This window comes from Alligator mississippiensis, chromosome 4, assembly GCF_030867095.1.
Source record: "Alligator mississippiensis isolate rAllMis1 chromosome 4, rAllMis1, whole genome shotgun sequence".
NCBI lineage: Eukaryota > Metazoa > Chordata > Crocodylia > Alligatoridae > Alligator > Alligator mississippiensis.
The window spans coordinates 147998703-148016824 of record NC_081827.1 but is presented as its reverse complement, the minus strand read 5'-3'; the positions used below and the strand labels follow the sequence as shown (position 1 = coordinate 148016824).

The 18122-nt window shown below is 46.7% G+C and overlaps 1 protein-coding gene across 1 annotated transcript; it reads left to right on the top strand.

Moving 5' to 3' along the window:
• The first annotated feature begins 3538 nt into the window (after window positions 1-3538).
• On the top strand, window positions 3539-17092 carry LOC102570491 (solute carrier family 2, facilitated glucose transporter member 3). The gene is made up of 10 exons (XM_006267585.3): window positions 3539-3694; window positions 7563-7655; window positions 9883-10043; window positions 10341-10581; window positions 11006-11168; window positions 11777-11964; window positions 12622-12726; window positions 13236-13337; window positions 13670-13873; window positions 14243-17092. Exons 1-10 carry the CDS (start codon window positions 3554-3556, stop codon window positions 14459-14461), a joined length of 1617 nt encoding a protein of 538 aa, XP_006267647.2. The 5' UTR covers window positions 3539-3553; the 3' UTR covers window positions 14462-17092.
• Window positions 17093-18122: the final 1030 nt, after the last annotated feature.

Genomic DNA, 18122 nt, shown 5'->3' with positions numbered 1-18122 from the left:
CTGAATACATGAGACGCTGCAGGCATTTTAATTAGAGTGGGTCCCAAGATTAAAACACCCCTCTGGTCCCCCACCCTGAAGCATGTATATAGATGCCCATGATCATAGTTTTCCATCACTTTAATAGTAAAAAGACACCCCTCTCTTCTCTCCCATTCTTTATGTACTTTCTTTTTTTCTTTCTTCATTCCTCTTTTCTGCCCTCTCTTAACACTGCAAATTTTTCACAAAGCTTATACTAATTCCCCATGTCAACAACACTTTCTGTTGGTAGGGTTTCAAATACACAAGGGCTTTTGCCTAGGACTAGTTGGGAATTTTCTGGCAAAATAGCTTTTCAGCATAAGATGTTGACTCATCTGAAGCACCAAGTTTTTGCAGGCATGTACCAACTTGGATGTAGAAGGTAGAACTTCTAGTAAAAGAATAAAGCTCTTCCTAACTCAGTAGTCTTGTGGCCGGGCACTTCCCTGGAATTTAGACAGCCCTAGGTTTAAGTAACTGGCCTAATAAAGGGTATAATTTTGCAAGGTATGGATTTGCATCCATACTTAAACTACCAACTCTTTTAAACCATGGGACAGCTGAATTAGAATTGTTGTTTGGAACTGGCACTCAAATCAGTGTGGTAGATCTGTTGTCCCTACATCTTTGGGTAAGCTTAGCTTCCAGCTTCAACTCTTAACCTTATGTCTAATTATCATTCCTCTTTACCCTGCAGACCCCGTTAAACCCCTTAATCTCATTTAAGCAACCCCTTAAAGAGTGTGGCTGAATAAACCATGTCACAAGTGGATCTAGTAGTGAGATTCCTATGACAAAATTGTTATTACAGTTACAACTGGGTTTGGAGCTACAAATTTGTATCTAAATCTGAGCCCAGATTTTGGATTTCACAGCACTTACAGGAAGTTGGGGGTGGGGGTGGGAAAGGAGGGCCGGCTCAAGGCAAGGCAGGACTCAGAAATATTAAGAATTAGAAATATTCTTAGCCCATTGTGGAGATTAGTTGCAACATCCAATATCCTGAACTGTGCAGAGCATCTCCAAAATAGTGATTTGACTCCTCTCTCATTATTTTCAGTACTGACGTAAGAGACTGCTGGATTATTTTTGGCAAGTTAAGAAGGGAGAAAAAAATCCTTAACACTGGCAAAGGTAGTCTGCATGAGCGGGAAATTACTGCGTGAAGAAAATGTGTAATTTCTCCTAATCTTTTTCACAGAGCCAATTTTCTGACTAAAACTACTATTTACACCCGGTATCTGAACACTCCTGAACTATAGAGAAGTTCAGACTCCAAAACAAACCTTTCATCCTGTGCCCAACTGTAAACCCACAGCACTTTTGGCTCCTCTTTGTCCCTGTGTGACCACTAGGGTTACCATATTTCCAGTTTTAAAAAAGGGCACACCTGTTGGGGGGACACCTCATTCCCAACCCATAGCCCCCTGGTCCTGCCAGTGCCCCTCACTCCCAACCTGCAGCCCCTTGGTTCTGCCAGTGCACCTCACTCCTGACCCACAGTTCCTTGTCCTCCCCTCCCCTCCCACTGGCTATGCTGGTGACTCTCAATCCCAACCTGAAGCCTGCCCCCCCAGCCCTGCCAGTGCTGCCAGGCACCTGCCCAGCGTCACCCTCCCCCCCCCCCTCCACACATCCCTGCCCCTCCCCCCCCAACAGCCCCCAAGTCCAGGTCCTCCAACCCCGTTCCTTATAGACTTACCTGCATCCAACTGCCGGTGCACATGCCCTCCCCTGCTCCCACCAGAGGAGTGGAGCAAAATCCCAGACATCGGTTCAGATTTAAAAAAAAATGCCCAGACAGAGATGGGAGGACCCAAAAAGGGGACATGTCCAGGAGGACTTGGATGTATGGTAACCCTACTGATCATTCTAAGACAGTCACTGAAATGGGATTAAGATTCTTTCCAAATCAGATGAGAAAAGTTGATAAGAAAACATAAAATGGTCTTTCAATCAATGAGATGCGATCTCCCTTGCAATCCCCTCCAATACTGAACTGTTGCCACTTTCTAGACTCAAACTGGTTCTGTACCCAACAGGGAATTTACTGCTCAGGGTTTCTGCCTAGGATTAAAAGCCTGGCTCTTTGATTGAGTCAACCATTTTGCTATAGTTTGGCTGATGAAGGGGCTGTAAGGAGGGTGGAGGGTGAGTTTCTCTGGAACTGGAAAGAGCACGTAATGATTTGTGGTCAGGAACTGATTCCGGTTGTAGAGGCCAACTTTACACAGCAGAATCACTCAGCATGGAGAGTCTCTAGCTTCATATAGGGGGTGTGCTGTCCAGATGCATCTTTTGAGGTTTCTGTTTCTTTTAGAGGTTCCTGAGAATCTCCCTCACCTCTGAACACAGTGCACCACCATTTCATAAAGAACCTCCCAAACACAGCTAGCTCGTCCTTCTATAGCGGGGCTGGAGTGTTGCATTACTGTGTTGTCACCATTACAGGGCAGCAACAGCACACTATCTCAAGTCACAGCAAGGTAAGTTTAGGTTGGATATTAGGACAAAATTTCTCACTAGGAGGGTGGTGAAGCACTGGAATAAGTTGTCTAGAGAGATGGTGGAATTGCCATCCTTGGAGGTTTTTATGGTTCAGCTTGACAAAGCCCTAGCTGGAGTGATCTAGTTGGGGATGGTCCTGCTTTGAGCAGGGAGTTGGGCTCAATGACCTCCTGAAGTTTCTTCCAACCCAAATTTTCTATGATTATATATATATATATATATATATATATATATATATATATATATATAAAATTTCACTCCATCAGCAGACACAACACACGTGTAGATAGATAGATAGATAGATAGATCAGTGGTCAGCATTGTTTTTGGTTAGTGCCAAAAACACCCACAACCTCAACTTGTAAGATATTGGTGTGCCAAAGGCAGATGGCGAGGGAGCCGTGAGGGGCCTAATCCTGGTTGTGGCAGCACAGCCCCAGCCCCTTTCCTGCCATCCACCCTGAGGCATGCATGCCAAATCAAATGCCTTTGCATACCATGCTCTGGCACCCATGCTGGAGGTTGCCTACCCCTGAGATAGAGAGAGAGAGAGAGAGAGAGTGAGTGAGTGATATCTAGATCTAGATAAATAGATAGATACAGACACACAGATAGATAGACAGACAGACAGATGAATATTTAGACAGATGGGCAGGTGGATGATAGATAGATAGATAGATAGATAGATAGATAGATAGATAGATAGATAGATTCCACCTCCATCACGTGTTTCCAGGGCAGCAACAGCCCTACCAGCTCTTCCCCCCCCCGATCGCCCCCTCTCCTCCCGGCCCTCTCTGCCGGGAAGCGCAGCCCCAGCCCAGGGGAGGCGGCGCTGCCAGACGCTGCCTTGTAAGGGGCGCTGCGCTTGTTTCAATTTCCATCGATGCAAACGTACAATCCTGACATGGGAGGTCACAAGACCTCTGCTTTTTTTCCTCCTCTCAGCATCAGGCGAGACAGGCGGGGGCTCGTCCCTGCCCCGCCCCTTCACCAAAGCCATAAATAGCGGCTTTGAGTCATGAACCTCAGACCAGTGGCATCAATCCCAGGGCGAGTGTGCAGCGAAGACCGACCCAGCCAGCGCAGCGCATCGCGTAGGACCGCGGAGGAGGGACAGGGAGCAGGCTCGGATCGCTCCAGCACCATGGACCGCCCGAAGGTAAGGGCAGCACGGGGGGCTCCCCCAGCATCTTCTTGCCGCACCTGGTGCAGCCGCGATCGCCTTCAGAGAGGCGAGGAGCAGCCGGACCCCGCGGGGTTTTGCACGCCCAGCCCAGCCCAGCCGGCGGGGTTAGTCCGGCCCTGGGGCTGGGGGCGAGGTGCTGAGTGGCCCAGGATGCAGAGGCTTTGCTGTGGTCTGGGGGAAGCTCTTGCACCAAAACCAGCCCCCGCTACATAAGGTGGAGGAAGGCAATGGGATCGCCATCCTTGGAGGTTTTTTATTTCCAGGCAGACAAAGCCTTGGCTGGGATGATCTAGATGGGGATGGTCCTGCTTTGAGCAAAGGGTGGGACTAGATGTGACCCCCTTCTCATCCGAATGGTCTATGATGCTGGGATGAAAAATTGGTACCCTGGATTTTTTGGGGGGGGGGGAGGGGGCACGTACAGGGAGGGGTTTCTGTAGGGTTGTTGCAAGTCATGGCATTTGTTTGCACCTGGTGGGGGCCTGGCTTTCCAGGTTGTCCTTGCCTTGGCATCTTGTTACTTGGCACGAGATGTGCTTTGCTGGCTGAGCAATAGCTGTTTGGGCTGGCGTGGACCAAGATGACAGTGCACTCACGATAATGAAAGGACAATGGCTCTCACTGGGGTCCCCTCCCCTGATAAAAGCAAGTCATCTTCCAGTCTGAACAGATCAGGGTAGGCAGGATCTCTCCCTTTTTTGCTGCCAGAGGGCTCGTGAGCCTTTGTCAGCATCTCTGTGGACCTGCAACCACACGTGTTGTGTCTGCTGATGATGGAGTGAAATGATTCGCAGTGTGCGCTCCGGAGCATTAAAGATAAAGAAGGAGCAAGGAAGAGGCATGGAAAGAGACAGGGAGGGAGGGAGGGGATGCAACAGCCAACAGGGCTGTTTGATCCTGATGCTCTTTCAAGGATACCTGGGGGTTATTTTGTGGCATAAATAACCCAGTAGCCATCAGCAGGCACAGCCGGGGCTTTGGATACTGCTTCTTAAGGTAGCAGAGGAAAAGGGGAGGGAGGGAGCTGCCAGCCAGCATCCCAGCCAGGGTCATTTAGAGGAGAGTAAAGGAGCTGCCCAGCAATAAGTGGCACTCTTCTGGAATTGTAGGCTGTAAAATGGGAAAGCAGCTGATAGGAAATGGCTCCCTGGATAACCCACATGCAGGTGGACCTTGGTGATGCTGCAGAGGGGCAGGGGTTGTGCTTTGAATTCTCCACCCCAGACACACCCTTAGGGTGTGTGGATCCCACCCTGGTCTTTCTGAGCTATGTGGGTGCCTTCTGGGGAGGCTCCACTGGGAGTAGGGAATATACCTTAGCTTGGAGCCCTGCTTACTTCAGGGTATGGGTGGGACCGTGTCGTGTAATGAAATGAGAGATGGGATGTGTATAGACTAGAAAAGGCAGATGACATGGAAAAGAGTGGAGAACACCAGGGAACTGTGCCCACTGTGCTCCCCATTTGTGGGGATAAAGCATGCCCTCCTGTGCTTCAGGTAACAGGAGACCTGAACTGGACAGTTCATGGAGGGAACCATGACACAACAAAGCCCTTAGTGTGATTATGGAATGAAAAAAATGGGAGGTTTAGACTGTTTCCAGTCCCATGTACCTTTAAAGATGTGGTATCTTGGTCTGTCTGTTCTCAGTTCCTCGTCTGTAAAATGGAGGTAGTGATAGTTCCTACATCATTGGGGTGGTTGCAAGGTAAAGCAGTTAATACTTGTGAGGCAGCTGTGTCCAAACCAGTGCCATTTGGAGTCTGGTGCAGCATACAAGCTTCTGACCAGCCCTGGACTTGGCCTTCTTAGTCTTTCTATGATAATGCAGGGGGAACAGCTCTGAATTTGCAGCATTTGCAATCTCAAGGATAACTGAGGCTGGGTATGGAATGGAAGGAGGTACCACAACAGGCCTCCACAGTAGTCCCAGTCATCTGTGGTGAAAGCAGAGCCCAGCAGCTCCCCTTGTCAATACCTTTGGAGGAGTTCCAACCCCTACTGTGTGAGGCAGGAGGGGGTGTAAAGGGTAGACCTTCTTACTAGAGCCAACCCTAAGTGCTCAAAAATCCCACATAAGTGCCCCCCGCCTCCCCCCGCTTTGCTTTTCTTTGTAGCCTGAGGGCTTGGAAACTTGGTTTATTATTTTATTGAAAATGGAGATTCATTTGACTCCTGTAGAGGAGGCTTGAAGAACAAATACCAAGTATTGTGAGACTCTTAAGTTGGCAGTGATTGCCCTCTGGCCTGCAATACAGAAATCTGCCACCATCAGCACCCTGGTGCAGGGCAGCTGGGTCCCACATTGGGAAGGATGCAGGTCTTCATGGCAGTACAAAGCACCAATCCCTTTGGACTGGATTCCACTCTCATACGGGTGCAACTGAGATGCACTGACACAGATATCCAAGGCTCCAGTCACCTGGCATGGGAAGCTTTATGGAAGATTATACCTTAGTCACATGCCAAGAGGCAAAATCTACTTCTCATTAAAGAAGATAAGCCAAATATAACAGCCACTCACTAGCATAGCTTCCCAAAGAGACACAGATAGAGGATGGAGGTCAGGGGAAGCACACACAGGAGAGGACTCTTCTTCCTTATATTGGACATCAGTAATACTCTCTGAATCTTAGATAGGTTCCTGATCCCCCAGTCCCTTTTTTGGTCTCAAATGAATTCTTTCTTCAGTGGCTTGTTCAGGTACCCACTGGGTGCTTGTTGCTCCTTTTTCTATGTGTGCATTTGGATGATACTTCCTGACACAGTGTATCCTCCAGACAGACAAGTGTGGCTGTCTTCCTTGGTTTTGTTTAGATATATTTTTTTTTTCTTCTGGGAAGGCCAACCCAGGGAAAAGACCATATCATATGGCTTCTGTGGAGGATTATAGCTGTTATTTTGCAGGTTCCTGGCTGATTCTGCTTTACTTCAGACCCCATGCAATCAGGATGCATGATACATGTTTTTTGGCAAGAGAATCCAGTTACATGGGCATGGGTCAGTATGCAGAAGGCTTCAAGAGCTAGCATTACCTCCATCATGTTCCCAGCCCCTCTTGGCCTCCAGTGAATAGAAATGGGTGAAATGTAATGGACTAGTGGTTTATTCACTGAAAAATTCAACTGAGTCTATCTGTAAATGTGTTAAATTTGAAAAAGAGCTCTGTCCCCCCAAAAATAGAAAACAAAAAGAATATATTTTTTGAAAAAGTTGAAAATACTTTTGTTTTGACATTTTCCAAATGAACAATTGTACATTGTTTTGAGAAAAGTTTCATTTTATGATTTACCTAAATTATTTTTTAAGAAGAAACCTGGCAATGGAATGATTTTGCTTTGGTTTCTCTATCCAGCTTAGCAAACCAAAATTAACTATTCACATACCTCTACAGAGGAATAAGGGATATAGCATATGTCTACACTGAAGCATGCCTGAACAAACTTGCCCTAAACAAATTTACCTGGTTTTGGTAACAATAGTAGTGAAGACACTGCAAGAGAGACTTCATCAAGGGCATCCTATCCCAGTAGGTACCCTGGGTCCTGGATGGGTTTATACAGCTCCATAGTGAACCCTATTATGCTGTGACTGATGTTGTCAGTGGCCAGCTAGCTAGGTTAAAGGTAGCTTGGATACATCTACATGGTGCTGGATAGTCACAACTACTAATTGTAATGTGGATATGAGGCAGATAAAACCATGCCTTCCTGCACACCTCTGCGGGCTGTTGGCCTGGTTTAGGAGGAGCTCCAAGCTAGGAGTGCTGTTTGTACAGTTTGTATGGAAAACAGGACTGAATGGGTTAAATTAAAGTTTTCTCTTCTCCCTCTTTCTTCAGATAACAGGATCCCTTATCTATGCTGTTTGCATTGCTGCAATTGGATCGCTCCAGTTTGGCTACAACACTGGAGTCATCAATGCTCCTGAGAAGGTGAGAGAGTGTGAGCCAGCTGGGTTTTTGGGACTTCTGAGTAGACTTACTGCCTCGACAGGAACCGCTCTTGTCTTGGGAAACTGCCATGTTCAGGCAGGGGAGAGCATTATCCTAACCACTGAAGGTGCAAAAGTGAAGGGGTGTGTGGAAAAGGGCAGTGATGTGATGACAGAGGTGCACGAGGGTCCATCAGGGTCCAGTGTTTGGATAGCTGGTGTTTCCTATCTGAAGTACAAAAGAAGGGAGGGGTTCAGAGGGACCATTCCCTTACTGTGAAGGTGGAAAGGGAGAGAAAGAAGAGACATCTTTGCATTTCTGTGGGGAGGTGGCCATTTTGCCCTTTCTGACCACAGTGTTGAAGGGAGTGTGGGACAGGTGAATTTGGCATCTCGGGGGGAGGGAGCGCTAGTTTTTCTGCATTGCGTGTGGAGTCAGTGCAGCTATAGAAAGAACCACGGTTCCATTCTGATAGGGAATTTTGAAAGTTCACCAGTTTCTTCTAGCAGAATTGGAAGGACAGGATCCTTGCTCCTTCTAGGTGAAGGGAGTGCATGAGTCCAACCTATTTGACGAATTTGCTTTGGGAAAGCATGGCCACCAAGTGGGCTGATTCTAGCTGATCCTACATTCTGGCTTTCCCATTTTCTTGGGAAAGCATGCCTATCAAGTGACGTGTCGGTCCTGCCTGTCTGCTGTCCTTTTAACCCACAGCAGCCTCCTCATAGTCAGGGCTTGAGGGACATGGGGAAAAGGAATGATGACTGGGTGCTTTGACTCAGAGAGCAGCCCAGGATGGAGGAGGGGGTGAGGGAGACAAGCTTGTCCCACAAGGAGAGTTGGGAGAGGGCTGGGAGGGAAATTCTCAGATTTCATCTGAGAGCAGCTCTTCCTTCCTTCCTTCCTTCCTTCCGTCTGTAAAGCTTTAATGCTCAGCCCCTTATAGAGCAATGTACACTTCATACCAGTGCCATAGCAACAAAGTTTGGCGCCTGGGGCAAAGCCTGTAGTGGCAGCCTGCCGTCACCCTTTGCACAGATCTCGGGGCGGGGTGGGGTGAGGGGGAGAGACACACATGCCCCCCCATGCTTGCCCAGGAGCCACCCTTTCCCCATCCCTGCACCCCCTCCAAATGAGCCACTTGCAATTCTATTGTCCCCCCACCCCCCATGGCACTATTTCATTAGTTTTTGTTTCTAATCTTTTAATAATAAAGGTCTAAAAAGTAAAAAATGTCTTTTATGTATGTACATCAGTGTATGTATGCATGTATCTATTTAACCAGTTCACCCCTCTGCTTTTAAGTGAAGATAGCTAAGTTCTGAGACTTTACTGGGGAAAGTCCCACAGAATCATTTCGAATTTACACCAAAAAAAAGAAGAAATGAGAAAGAAAAAAAACCTTGTGATTCTTTTTCCTGTAACTGATATGTAAAACCCCTCCTAGTATCTGAGTCACTGCACACCACATCCACCTCTCTCCCGGAATACATATGTCATAGCTGCAGATTGGGGGAGAGGGGGAGGGAGTAAAGTGGTGGCAGGGGGCAGGCGTATGCTCTCAAACTGGCGTCCTGCTGCCATCTGCTGGGGGCAGAGCTATATGAAGTTAACCCCTCCTCTTCCCCCCCCCCCCGCCCAGCTGTCCTTAAACAGAGAGCATCCAAAAAATGAGCAGCAAGAAAAGCCTCATGACGTCCATCTCCCCACTCCCTGAAGACAAGGGCAGGGCTGTTCCTAACAGTGCTGCTGCTTTACAGAGCGTTATTCAGTGGGATTTCCACCAGGTCACCTGGGAAAATGATTCCACTGTCTCATATAACCCTGCTGCCAGGATTCTCCCCTGTGCCCCCCCCCCACCTTCTCTGCTCTGCTGTTATTCCCATTTTTTCTCATTCTGGCCAACTAATCCCTCTCCCCACCACTATAACACACACACTGTTTTTATAAATCCTCTGGGCATGGGTGGAAGAATTAGTCTCGCCAATCCAGTTACATCCTGCCCAAGCCTGTTTCTTCCAGAGAGTCAGTCAGTCTCTCTCTTCTTACCGCTATTCTCTGAACTTCTCTTCCTCTGAACTGCTAATTCTTCTTTAGCTACATTGGTCCACTCAAGCTTCTGTGCCTCTGTGTCTCCAGGATATCCTCATTTCCTGGCCCTGAGATAAAAGAACCCCTGACCCAACAGAGGCATATTATTAACTCCGCTCGCCATCTTCTATTATAGATTATTCAGGAGTTCTTCAACCAGACGTTGTCAGTTCGGAGAGGGACCCCCACCTCTGATGAGCTCCTCACCTCACTATGGTCCCTTTCTGTGGCCATCTTCTCTGTAGGAGGAATGATCGGCTCCTTCTCCGTTGGCCTTTTCGTCAACCGATTCGGCAGGTGCGTTGGGAAGGAAGGGGTTTGAGTTGCTGGGAGGTTTGCCCTTTTGCTTTAGGATACTGAGACAAGGAGAGGAGATTGCTTCTCTCCCAAATTCTGGACCAGTAGATTGGGAGGGAGGGAGAGATGGGACCAATTCCTGCATGGGTGAGAGTGGAACACAAGAGGTGGAAAGTGGCAGAAGGGCAAGGTTGAGAGGAAGGCTGAGTGGGGGAGGATCTCCTGGGATGGGTTTCTGGGTCTACAGCTCCTTCCCAGCACTACCCAGCACTAACTCCATATCCTTTACCTTGGCAGGAGGAACTCCATGCTGGGGGTGAACATCTTGGCCCTGGTGGGAGGAATCCTCATGGGCTTCTCCAGGCTGGCAGGTGCAGTGGAGATGCTAATCATAGGCCGCTTCATCATTGGCATCTTCTGTGGGCTCTGCACTGGCTTTGTGCCCATGTATATCAGTGAAGTCTCACCCACTGCCTTGCGTGGTGCCTTTGGCACCCTGAACCAGCTGGGTATTGTGGTGGGCATCCTGGTGGCACAGGTAAGGTTGACATTGCCTTTTACACAGGCTGGTGGGAGGGGTGCAGAGCAAGGAGGGGCTTATATGCTGTTCCCTTGTTGTCATCAGAGGAGTTAAGGACTCATGGCTCTTTTGTCAGCAGAAGAAAAGGGTGGATTGCATAGTGTGGTAGCTTCAGACAGGAGCCAAGGCACTTGGGGTCCAGGGAGATCCACCAATTTCAGTGGTCCCAGGAACTGGTTAGGCTCTGACTATGAGGTATAGCTAAGCTATGGAAGTAGGCGGTTCAGGGCCTCCAAGGAAACAGGTAGTTAGGAATGAGGGTGACCACTTTGTTTCAGGGATCACTCCATGAAAAACAGAGGATCAAGGGGAAAAAAGGGAATTTTTGATCCAAGGAAATCCTCCTAACATCTATTCTTGTTCTTCCTATTTGCTACACCAGATCTTTGGCTTGAACCAGATCATGGGGACCAAAACACTCTGGCCACTGCTTTTGGGGTTCACCATCATCCCAGCCATCTTGCAGTGTGTGGCTCTGCTTTTCTGCCCAGAGAGTCCCCGTTTCCTGCTGATCAACAAAATGGAAGACGATAAAGCGGAAGCAGGTAAAGACTGGCCTCTGCATGGGATCACAGGACAGCTTGGGGCCTGCCTCACCCATGCTCCCAGGCCACACAAAACCCAGGGAGGATGAGAGACTAGGATAGACATTAGCACCAGGGTGTCCTGATCCTCAGAGATCACTAGATCTGCCCTTCCCTATACCCTGAACCTGCCCCAAGTCCAGAAAGCATGAAAGACCTGATCTGAATCTTTCTCATGGTTTCAAAGAGCATTAACCCTTAAGGAGCACTGAGTTTAGCTCTGGTGTTCCTAAATAGCCCCAAAGTAAGGGGTTGAACACAAGTGGGAATAGATCACGAGGCTGCAGCACAACAGGCATAGATAACTATACATCTGGGCAGGGCATTAGCCATATTTGTACAGTGCTCCTAGGGCATCCAACCCTAAGCTAGATAGGTGGCCGAATCAAGGAACTGAGCCTTCTTCTCAGCATCTTAGAGCACTTGCTCATCACAGGGTCTGTCTTCCCAGTGCTCCCTCTGCAAGGCAACTGGGAGACCAGGGTTGGGTGCAGAACTTAAGGCCTCTTTACTGCAGCCAGGTGAACCAATGAGGCCCCAGCTATAATATTTTGGTTTTCTCCCCCAAGTTCTCCAGAAGCTCCGTGGCACAGTGGATGTGAGCCAAGACATCCAAGAGATGAAGGATGAGAGTGCCAAGATGTCTCAGGAAAAGAAGGTGACAGTGCCAGAGCTCTTCCGGTCTCCAAGCTACCGCCAGGCCATCATTGTTGCCATTGTGCTTCAGCTCTCCCAGCAGCTCTCAGGCATCAATGCTGTAAGTGAGCTTCCTTTTTCATTTCCTGGGCTCAGTCCACTTTTACTGCACTTGAGTGGCTCTCGTTGACAGTTGCTAACATACAGTGATGAGAGGATCTGGCCCCCTGAGTTTTTCACTTCCCACCTTGAACTGAGGCCACTTGTTTGTGATACTGCCTGCCAAAAATTGCTCCCTGGAACATTCAGCTGCTCCACTACTTCCTCAGGCATGGATGGCATATCTTATAGCTCAGCTGCCATGGAAGCAGAAACTTAGGAACATGTGAGATCAATCAAATGTTCAGTAGTCTCAGAAACTGGTCAGACACTGACTGTGCTCCAGGTGACTTGTGGAAGTGGGCTGCCCAGAACCTCAGAAGAGATGGGTACCAAGGAACAAAGGGTGACAGTCTCATTTCAGGGGGTACTCTATGAAAAACAGGAGACAAAGGGTGAGGCACCTCTCTATGGCAGTTTTCAGGGCAAAATGTCATATCCCATATCGCAATGTGTGATCCCTTCACAAGCATGGACTGGAAAAGTATCATTTTTATTTGGTCAAACATGTCATAATAGCTCTTAGTTGAATGTACCAAGCATCAAGCACGACAATAAGGGATATCACAATGTAGATACAAGAATGCTAACCATATCCAAATGCTTCTTTTGCTTCCAGGTATTTTATTATTCCACCGGGATTTTTGAAAAAGCTGGTATCACCCAGCCAGTTTATGCCACCATTGGTGCCGGGATTGTGAACACAGTCTTCACTGTTGTATCGGTAAGCAGCACTGGGGAACATGGTGAGGGATTTGCATGATGGGTGACTTTGGGAGAAATAGTTGGCATCAAGTGACAAGGGGCCAGTTTTATCTCTTCATTCAGAGTGTGCCTAAGGGTGTGCTACACCATGATTAGCAAAGGAAAAAGACAAGCACAGAGGTGATTGGGAGAGAAGAGAGGAAAGCAAGGCCGGAAAGATCATAGAGTGCAAGGAGGAAAGGGAAATAAAGGTGAAAGAATGCAAGTGGGTAGGAGACAAGAGGCAGAGGAAGGAAAAGGGAAAAGAATGAAGAGCAAGAGCCTGGAGAAATGTTGTCCTGTGACCCCACACATTAATTCAGGATGTGATTGATCACAAAGGCACTAGAGGGTTGGGGGCAGAAGGCAAACAAGGGCCCTTGGGACAGGACAGGGTGGCATACCGACTGCATCATGATACAGAGAACCCCTTCAGCTGCTGCCTTGATATTCAGTGTTTTTTTTCTTTTTTGCTATCACATCTTTCAGCTGTTCCTGGTTGAGCGTGCAGGGCGCAGGACCCTCCATCTAGTCGGCTTGGGTGGCATGGCTGTTTGCGCAGCCATCATGACCATTGCTTTGGCACTGAAGGTGAGTCATTGGCATCCAAATTTTGCTGTTGTCTGGGATAGTGACAGAATAGCGATGTTGAAAGGGTCGTAGATGTCTCAGGGGAAATGGTGGGGTGCGGGGGGCAAAGGCAAAGGAAGGGATGTCTTCATGGGGGATACCTGGAATTCGGGGTGAGCAGGGAGGCAAGGGATCTTCAAGGTAAAGGGAGGAGAATCTCCAGCAGGGGTCAGTCAGGGGATCATATAGTTCAGAGACCGTACTGCACCACAGAGAATATGGGGATATTAGGAGTTTTTGATTCTGCTGTTTGCCTGTTGAGTGACAGCTGCTTCTGTTTCCTTCTCTTGCAGGACATCGTGAGCTGGATTAGGTACATCAGCATTGTGGCTACCTTTGGCTTTGTGGCTCTTTTTGAAATTGGCCCTGGCCCCATCCCCTGGTTTATTGTGGCTGAACTCTTCAGTCAGGGCCCACGCCCAGCAGCCATGGCAGTGGCTGGTTGCTCCAACTGGACCTCCAATTTCCTGGTGGGGATGCTCTTCCCTTATGCTGAGGTAAGGTCACTCTCTGAAAATCATTGGTGATGATCTGGTCACTAACTAGTCCATGTCAGCAGAGTACTGCAGCTTGCCAAAGCCTTTGCTTTCCCTTGCCTTTTGGCTGAGACAATGCCGTGAGTTTAGGCAATCCCTTTAAAAGCTTCAGTTTTTGTCAGCCAAAATAGCATTAAAGGTTCAGAAAGAAGCCTTAAGAAAGGTGCAAATAGTATAGCTTTCCCTTGAAAAAAGCAAGGTTAAAAGTGAACAAATCTGTGTTTCAGAGAGGTTGTCATCATTCTGAACTGCAGAGAACTGCACCTTCCTTTTAGCTTTATGGGGTTTTTTTCCAAGTTATAATTCTTTCCTCTTCTATCCTCCTTGCAGAAACTGTGCGGTCCTTATGTCTTCCTCATCTTCCTTGTTTTCCTGGTTATCTTCTTTGTCTTCACATTCTTCAAAGTCCCAGAGACCAAGGGCAGGACTTTTGAAGACATCTCCAGGGGCTTTGAAGGGCGGCCAGAAGAAGTTAGACCCACATCACCTGTGGAAAAAAGCCCCATGGTGGAACTGAACAGCATACAGCCTGCTAAGGAAGTTTTCTAAGATATTTCACACACCATTCCTTGACCCATTTTTCATCCTTAAAGGGATAGGCAGAGAGTCCTTAAAGGAATGGGCCGATGAATACATCAGGAGAATATCTGGGACAATTTTTTAACTGCTGCTATTTTATTCTCCCCTCCCCACTCCCACCAACCCTGTTTCTGCCAAACCTTGCAACTGGCTAGCAAGTCCCGTGTGGGGAAGGTCTCACCCGCTTTCAACACTGGAAGGTACCAGGCGCTACAGCAAAAATAACCTCATCTTCACCTGCCTTGCATCTAAGGAGACCAGAGAACAGAAGGCAATATTTTTGCCTCTCTCACCTTTAATTGCTACTAGGAATTAACCTATTTATGCACATAGCAACCACTTAATTTTTGGAACTAATTATTTTTGTATAGTGAGGTAAAGCAACCAAGCAAGTCCCCTGTTCCTTCCTACTTCTATTCCACTGCGTGTATACATGTGCATGGTGTTACACTGGAACTTAACAAACTTACCAAAATGCAAAAAGCCATCACATTGTATTGTTTGTCCAGTGAACACTACCCTCAGCCTCAGGAAAAGGGGACCAAGTTATGAGAGTATTTTTTTTCTTTACTTTTTGTACAGATTGTCTGAGATATAATATGACCTGAATTTTATTTATTTGTGTGTCACTTTGTTTGTAAATATTTATTTTTTTAACATAAAGATGACAAAGTGGAAGATGTTTCAGATAAATAAGATAACTCTGCAAAATGATGCTATCGACTTTAAGTGCAATAAAACTGTAATGAGGGAATATGGTACCAAACAGGATGCATGAAAGGAACCTGATTATGCATGTTACTTTTAAAAGTAATTTCTGTCCTCCAAACAGAAATACAAAGACTTGAGTACTCGTGAGATTGAGCATGTGGCTGTGTTGGTGTGTGTTTTCTGTATCCACCAAAGTTCTTATGTCCTTTGGAACTTTTTTGGTGGCTGCATTTAATTGTCATAAGTATTACTTGAAAATTGTGGCATTGCAGCAAAAGGGCATTGTTACTTGATGCTATTTTCAGTCACTGGTAGCTGTTGTGGAGGAAGAGTGAGGATGGTGGTGATTTTAAGGCAGAAGATGGCTCTTCTTACCTTCTCTATTTTTCTTTTCTAACTGTACAGAACACCTGAAAGAGATAGATGGTAATTTAAAGAGATGTGAAGATAAAAAAAACCCATATTTTCCCAAACTGTATTTTCTTATAAATTTTTCTTACAAAATGTAGAGAAAGGCACAAAGCATAAGCCTTCTGAATGCCAGGAGTAGTCCTTTGAGATGTGTTGGTAGGTGTCCATTAGGATGCAAATGTAGGAACAGAAACCAAAGCTACTGAAACTTGATAGGTAGAATGAAAATTGTAGTTGTCCTTAGTTCATTAGCTGTAGGGTACATTTTTCCGGGCCAACCATTCTAGAGGATCCATGGAATACTGTAATGTACTGGCTCGGTGTGTGTGTTTGTGTACTACTGCCCTTTATTAGATGAGGAATGCCAGACATTCACTATTTATTAGTTAATTATGGTCTCTTCCCTTGCCTCCTAGTTGTCAGAGGATTTAAAAGATACTATAAGCTTTATCCCTGCTGAAAAGTAATACTTTAGTTTAATAGGGCAAAACAGAGAGCATACAATGTGTTTGAAACGGAGGGCAGAAATCTTGGTTTCACAAATGGGAGTGCTCAGTCGGGAACGGGGAGGAGATCCAATATGGTCAGGTCTATCTATACTCTGTCAATACTCCATCAACATCAGCATAGGGACAGATGTAAATCCAAACTCAGGATACCGATACCTCTGCAGTTGTTGGATGGAAACAAGCTTTTGACCTGAAACTAGTGGCTTGGCTCCAACCCTGTACCAAAACTTGAACCATGTAGCCTGACTTCATATAACTGGCACAAGGGGAGTCCTCAGAGTTAATATACCTGGCAACACTTGTCTGGCTCAGGGAAAAAGGCTACCCAAGTCATGGTGGAGAGCACACCTCAGTTTTCCCCAGAACACTCAAAGGGACGATCAAAACAGACCCTTACAATGAATCCTCCAGGTTTTTTTTTCTAGTCTGAGTCTTGTATGACTCAAGCAATGGAGCCTTCACCATTTCCCACATGACAAAATTGCAAAATCCAGTAAATTTTTCTCTGCTGAGAAATATTTCCTGTCTTTTAGCCTGAAAAAATTCTCTTTGCTCAATTAATTAATGTTACTTCTGGTTTTCCCTCCCTTCCCTTTAGACTTCCTCTTCTACTTTAGTAATTACGTCTTTGGGTTATTGCACGCAGTTATATCTCTCCTCTTTCATATTTTGACTTAATTATGATCATCCCTCCAAACTCCAACCATATGTGGAAGAGAAATCCATAGAGATGTATGTCTGTATCCGAAGAAAGGAAATTTCCTTGAAGTTGAACACCAGAGCATTCCATCCCAAGTGTAAGGGTATCTATGTGTTGCCTTGGACCGAAGTGTATAAGTCTCTCTTAATCTGAGTCTTTCTTTTTCTCAGTGTCTGCATTGTGAATATTTTCAATGGCTTTTATATGCTTATTATTAATATGTAATTGTGTTACATGTTTTTAAAATAAAAACTCATGGATAAAATTTCAGCTTCTGTTTCTTACTCTCATTTTCCTCAGTCCAGACATAACAGCCCTCCTGCTATCTCTGTCCTGGGATCCCCACACAGCTCTGCCAGCATCCTTTGCTCCTGCCTTGCAGTTCCCTGCCCACCTACCATTGCTGTTTTAAGTTTTCCACATCATTCTGTTTTTTTGTAGACAGCAGTGCTGTTTCCTTCAGCACTAGCACTTCGATCTTCTAGAAATGATCTTCCCTGTCTCTCATCCTCCTCTTTTTTGTAAAATTAAAAATCTTTTTACCCTGATCTGTCTGCCCAGGCCCCATGCAAGTACTTTCCAAATATTCTTCCTCAGTCGGCCTCACTACCTGTTTCAAACACCACATGGAAGGAGCAACGGATGTGATTGAGGGGGGAGAGGAGACTGCAGGGTGGAGAGGTCACTATTCCTCACTGGCTGCGTCATTCCTTGGCAAGGTGTGTAAAATGTCACTCTTCACCTCACCTCCATCTCCTGAATGTGAATGGGAGTATGGGACACGCATGCAGTTTTGCACTCCTGGTCAGACATCTTCCTGACTGCACTCCCTTGTTGTGCCATCACCCAGCTTGCAATTACTTGCTTCCCTGAGCACTTCAGTTGGAGTCTGCATCTGTTTTTCTATCAGGCAGAAATTGTGAGAACAACTGACTGATCAAGAACCATCTCAGAGGGAAAGAGAAGGCAGAGGAGAGGGAAAAGCAATCTGTACTGGCAGGTGGACTGCGCAATGAGATCCTCTTGGTGCAGCCAGGGAAACAGGTATATCCTTTCCCCCCTCAGGCGGCCTAGGGCACCATCAGCTTCTTTTCTGAAGGGGGTCCAAAAGTTTGAGTGCTGGGACTTTCCCTCTGAGGTATGTTCCTGGAGATCTGAGCATGTACGCAGACAGAGGAGATGACTTATGAGGGTTGAGATTCAATGCATAGACCCACACAAATAGCTGACTTTACAGTTCAGTGGCTGAAGCCAAAAACCAAAGGGGGAAAAAATGGTTTCAGGTCCTTGAAAAACAAAA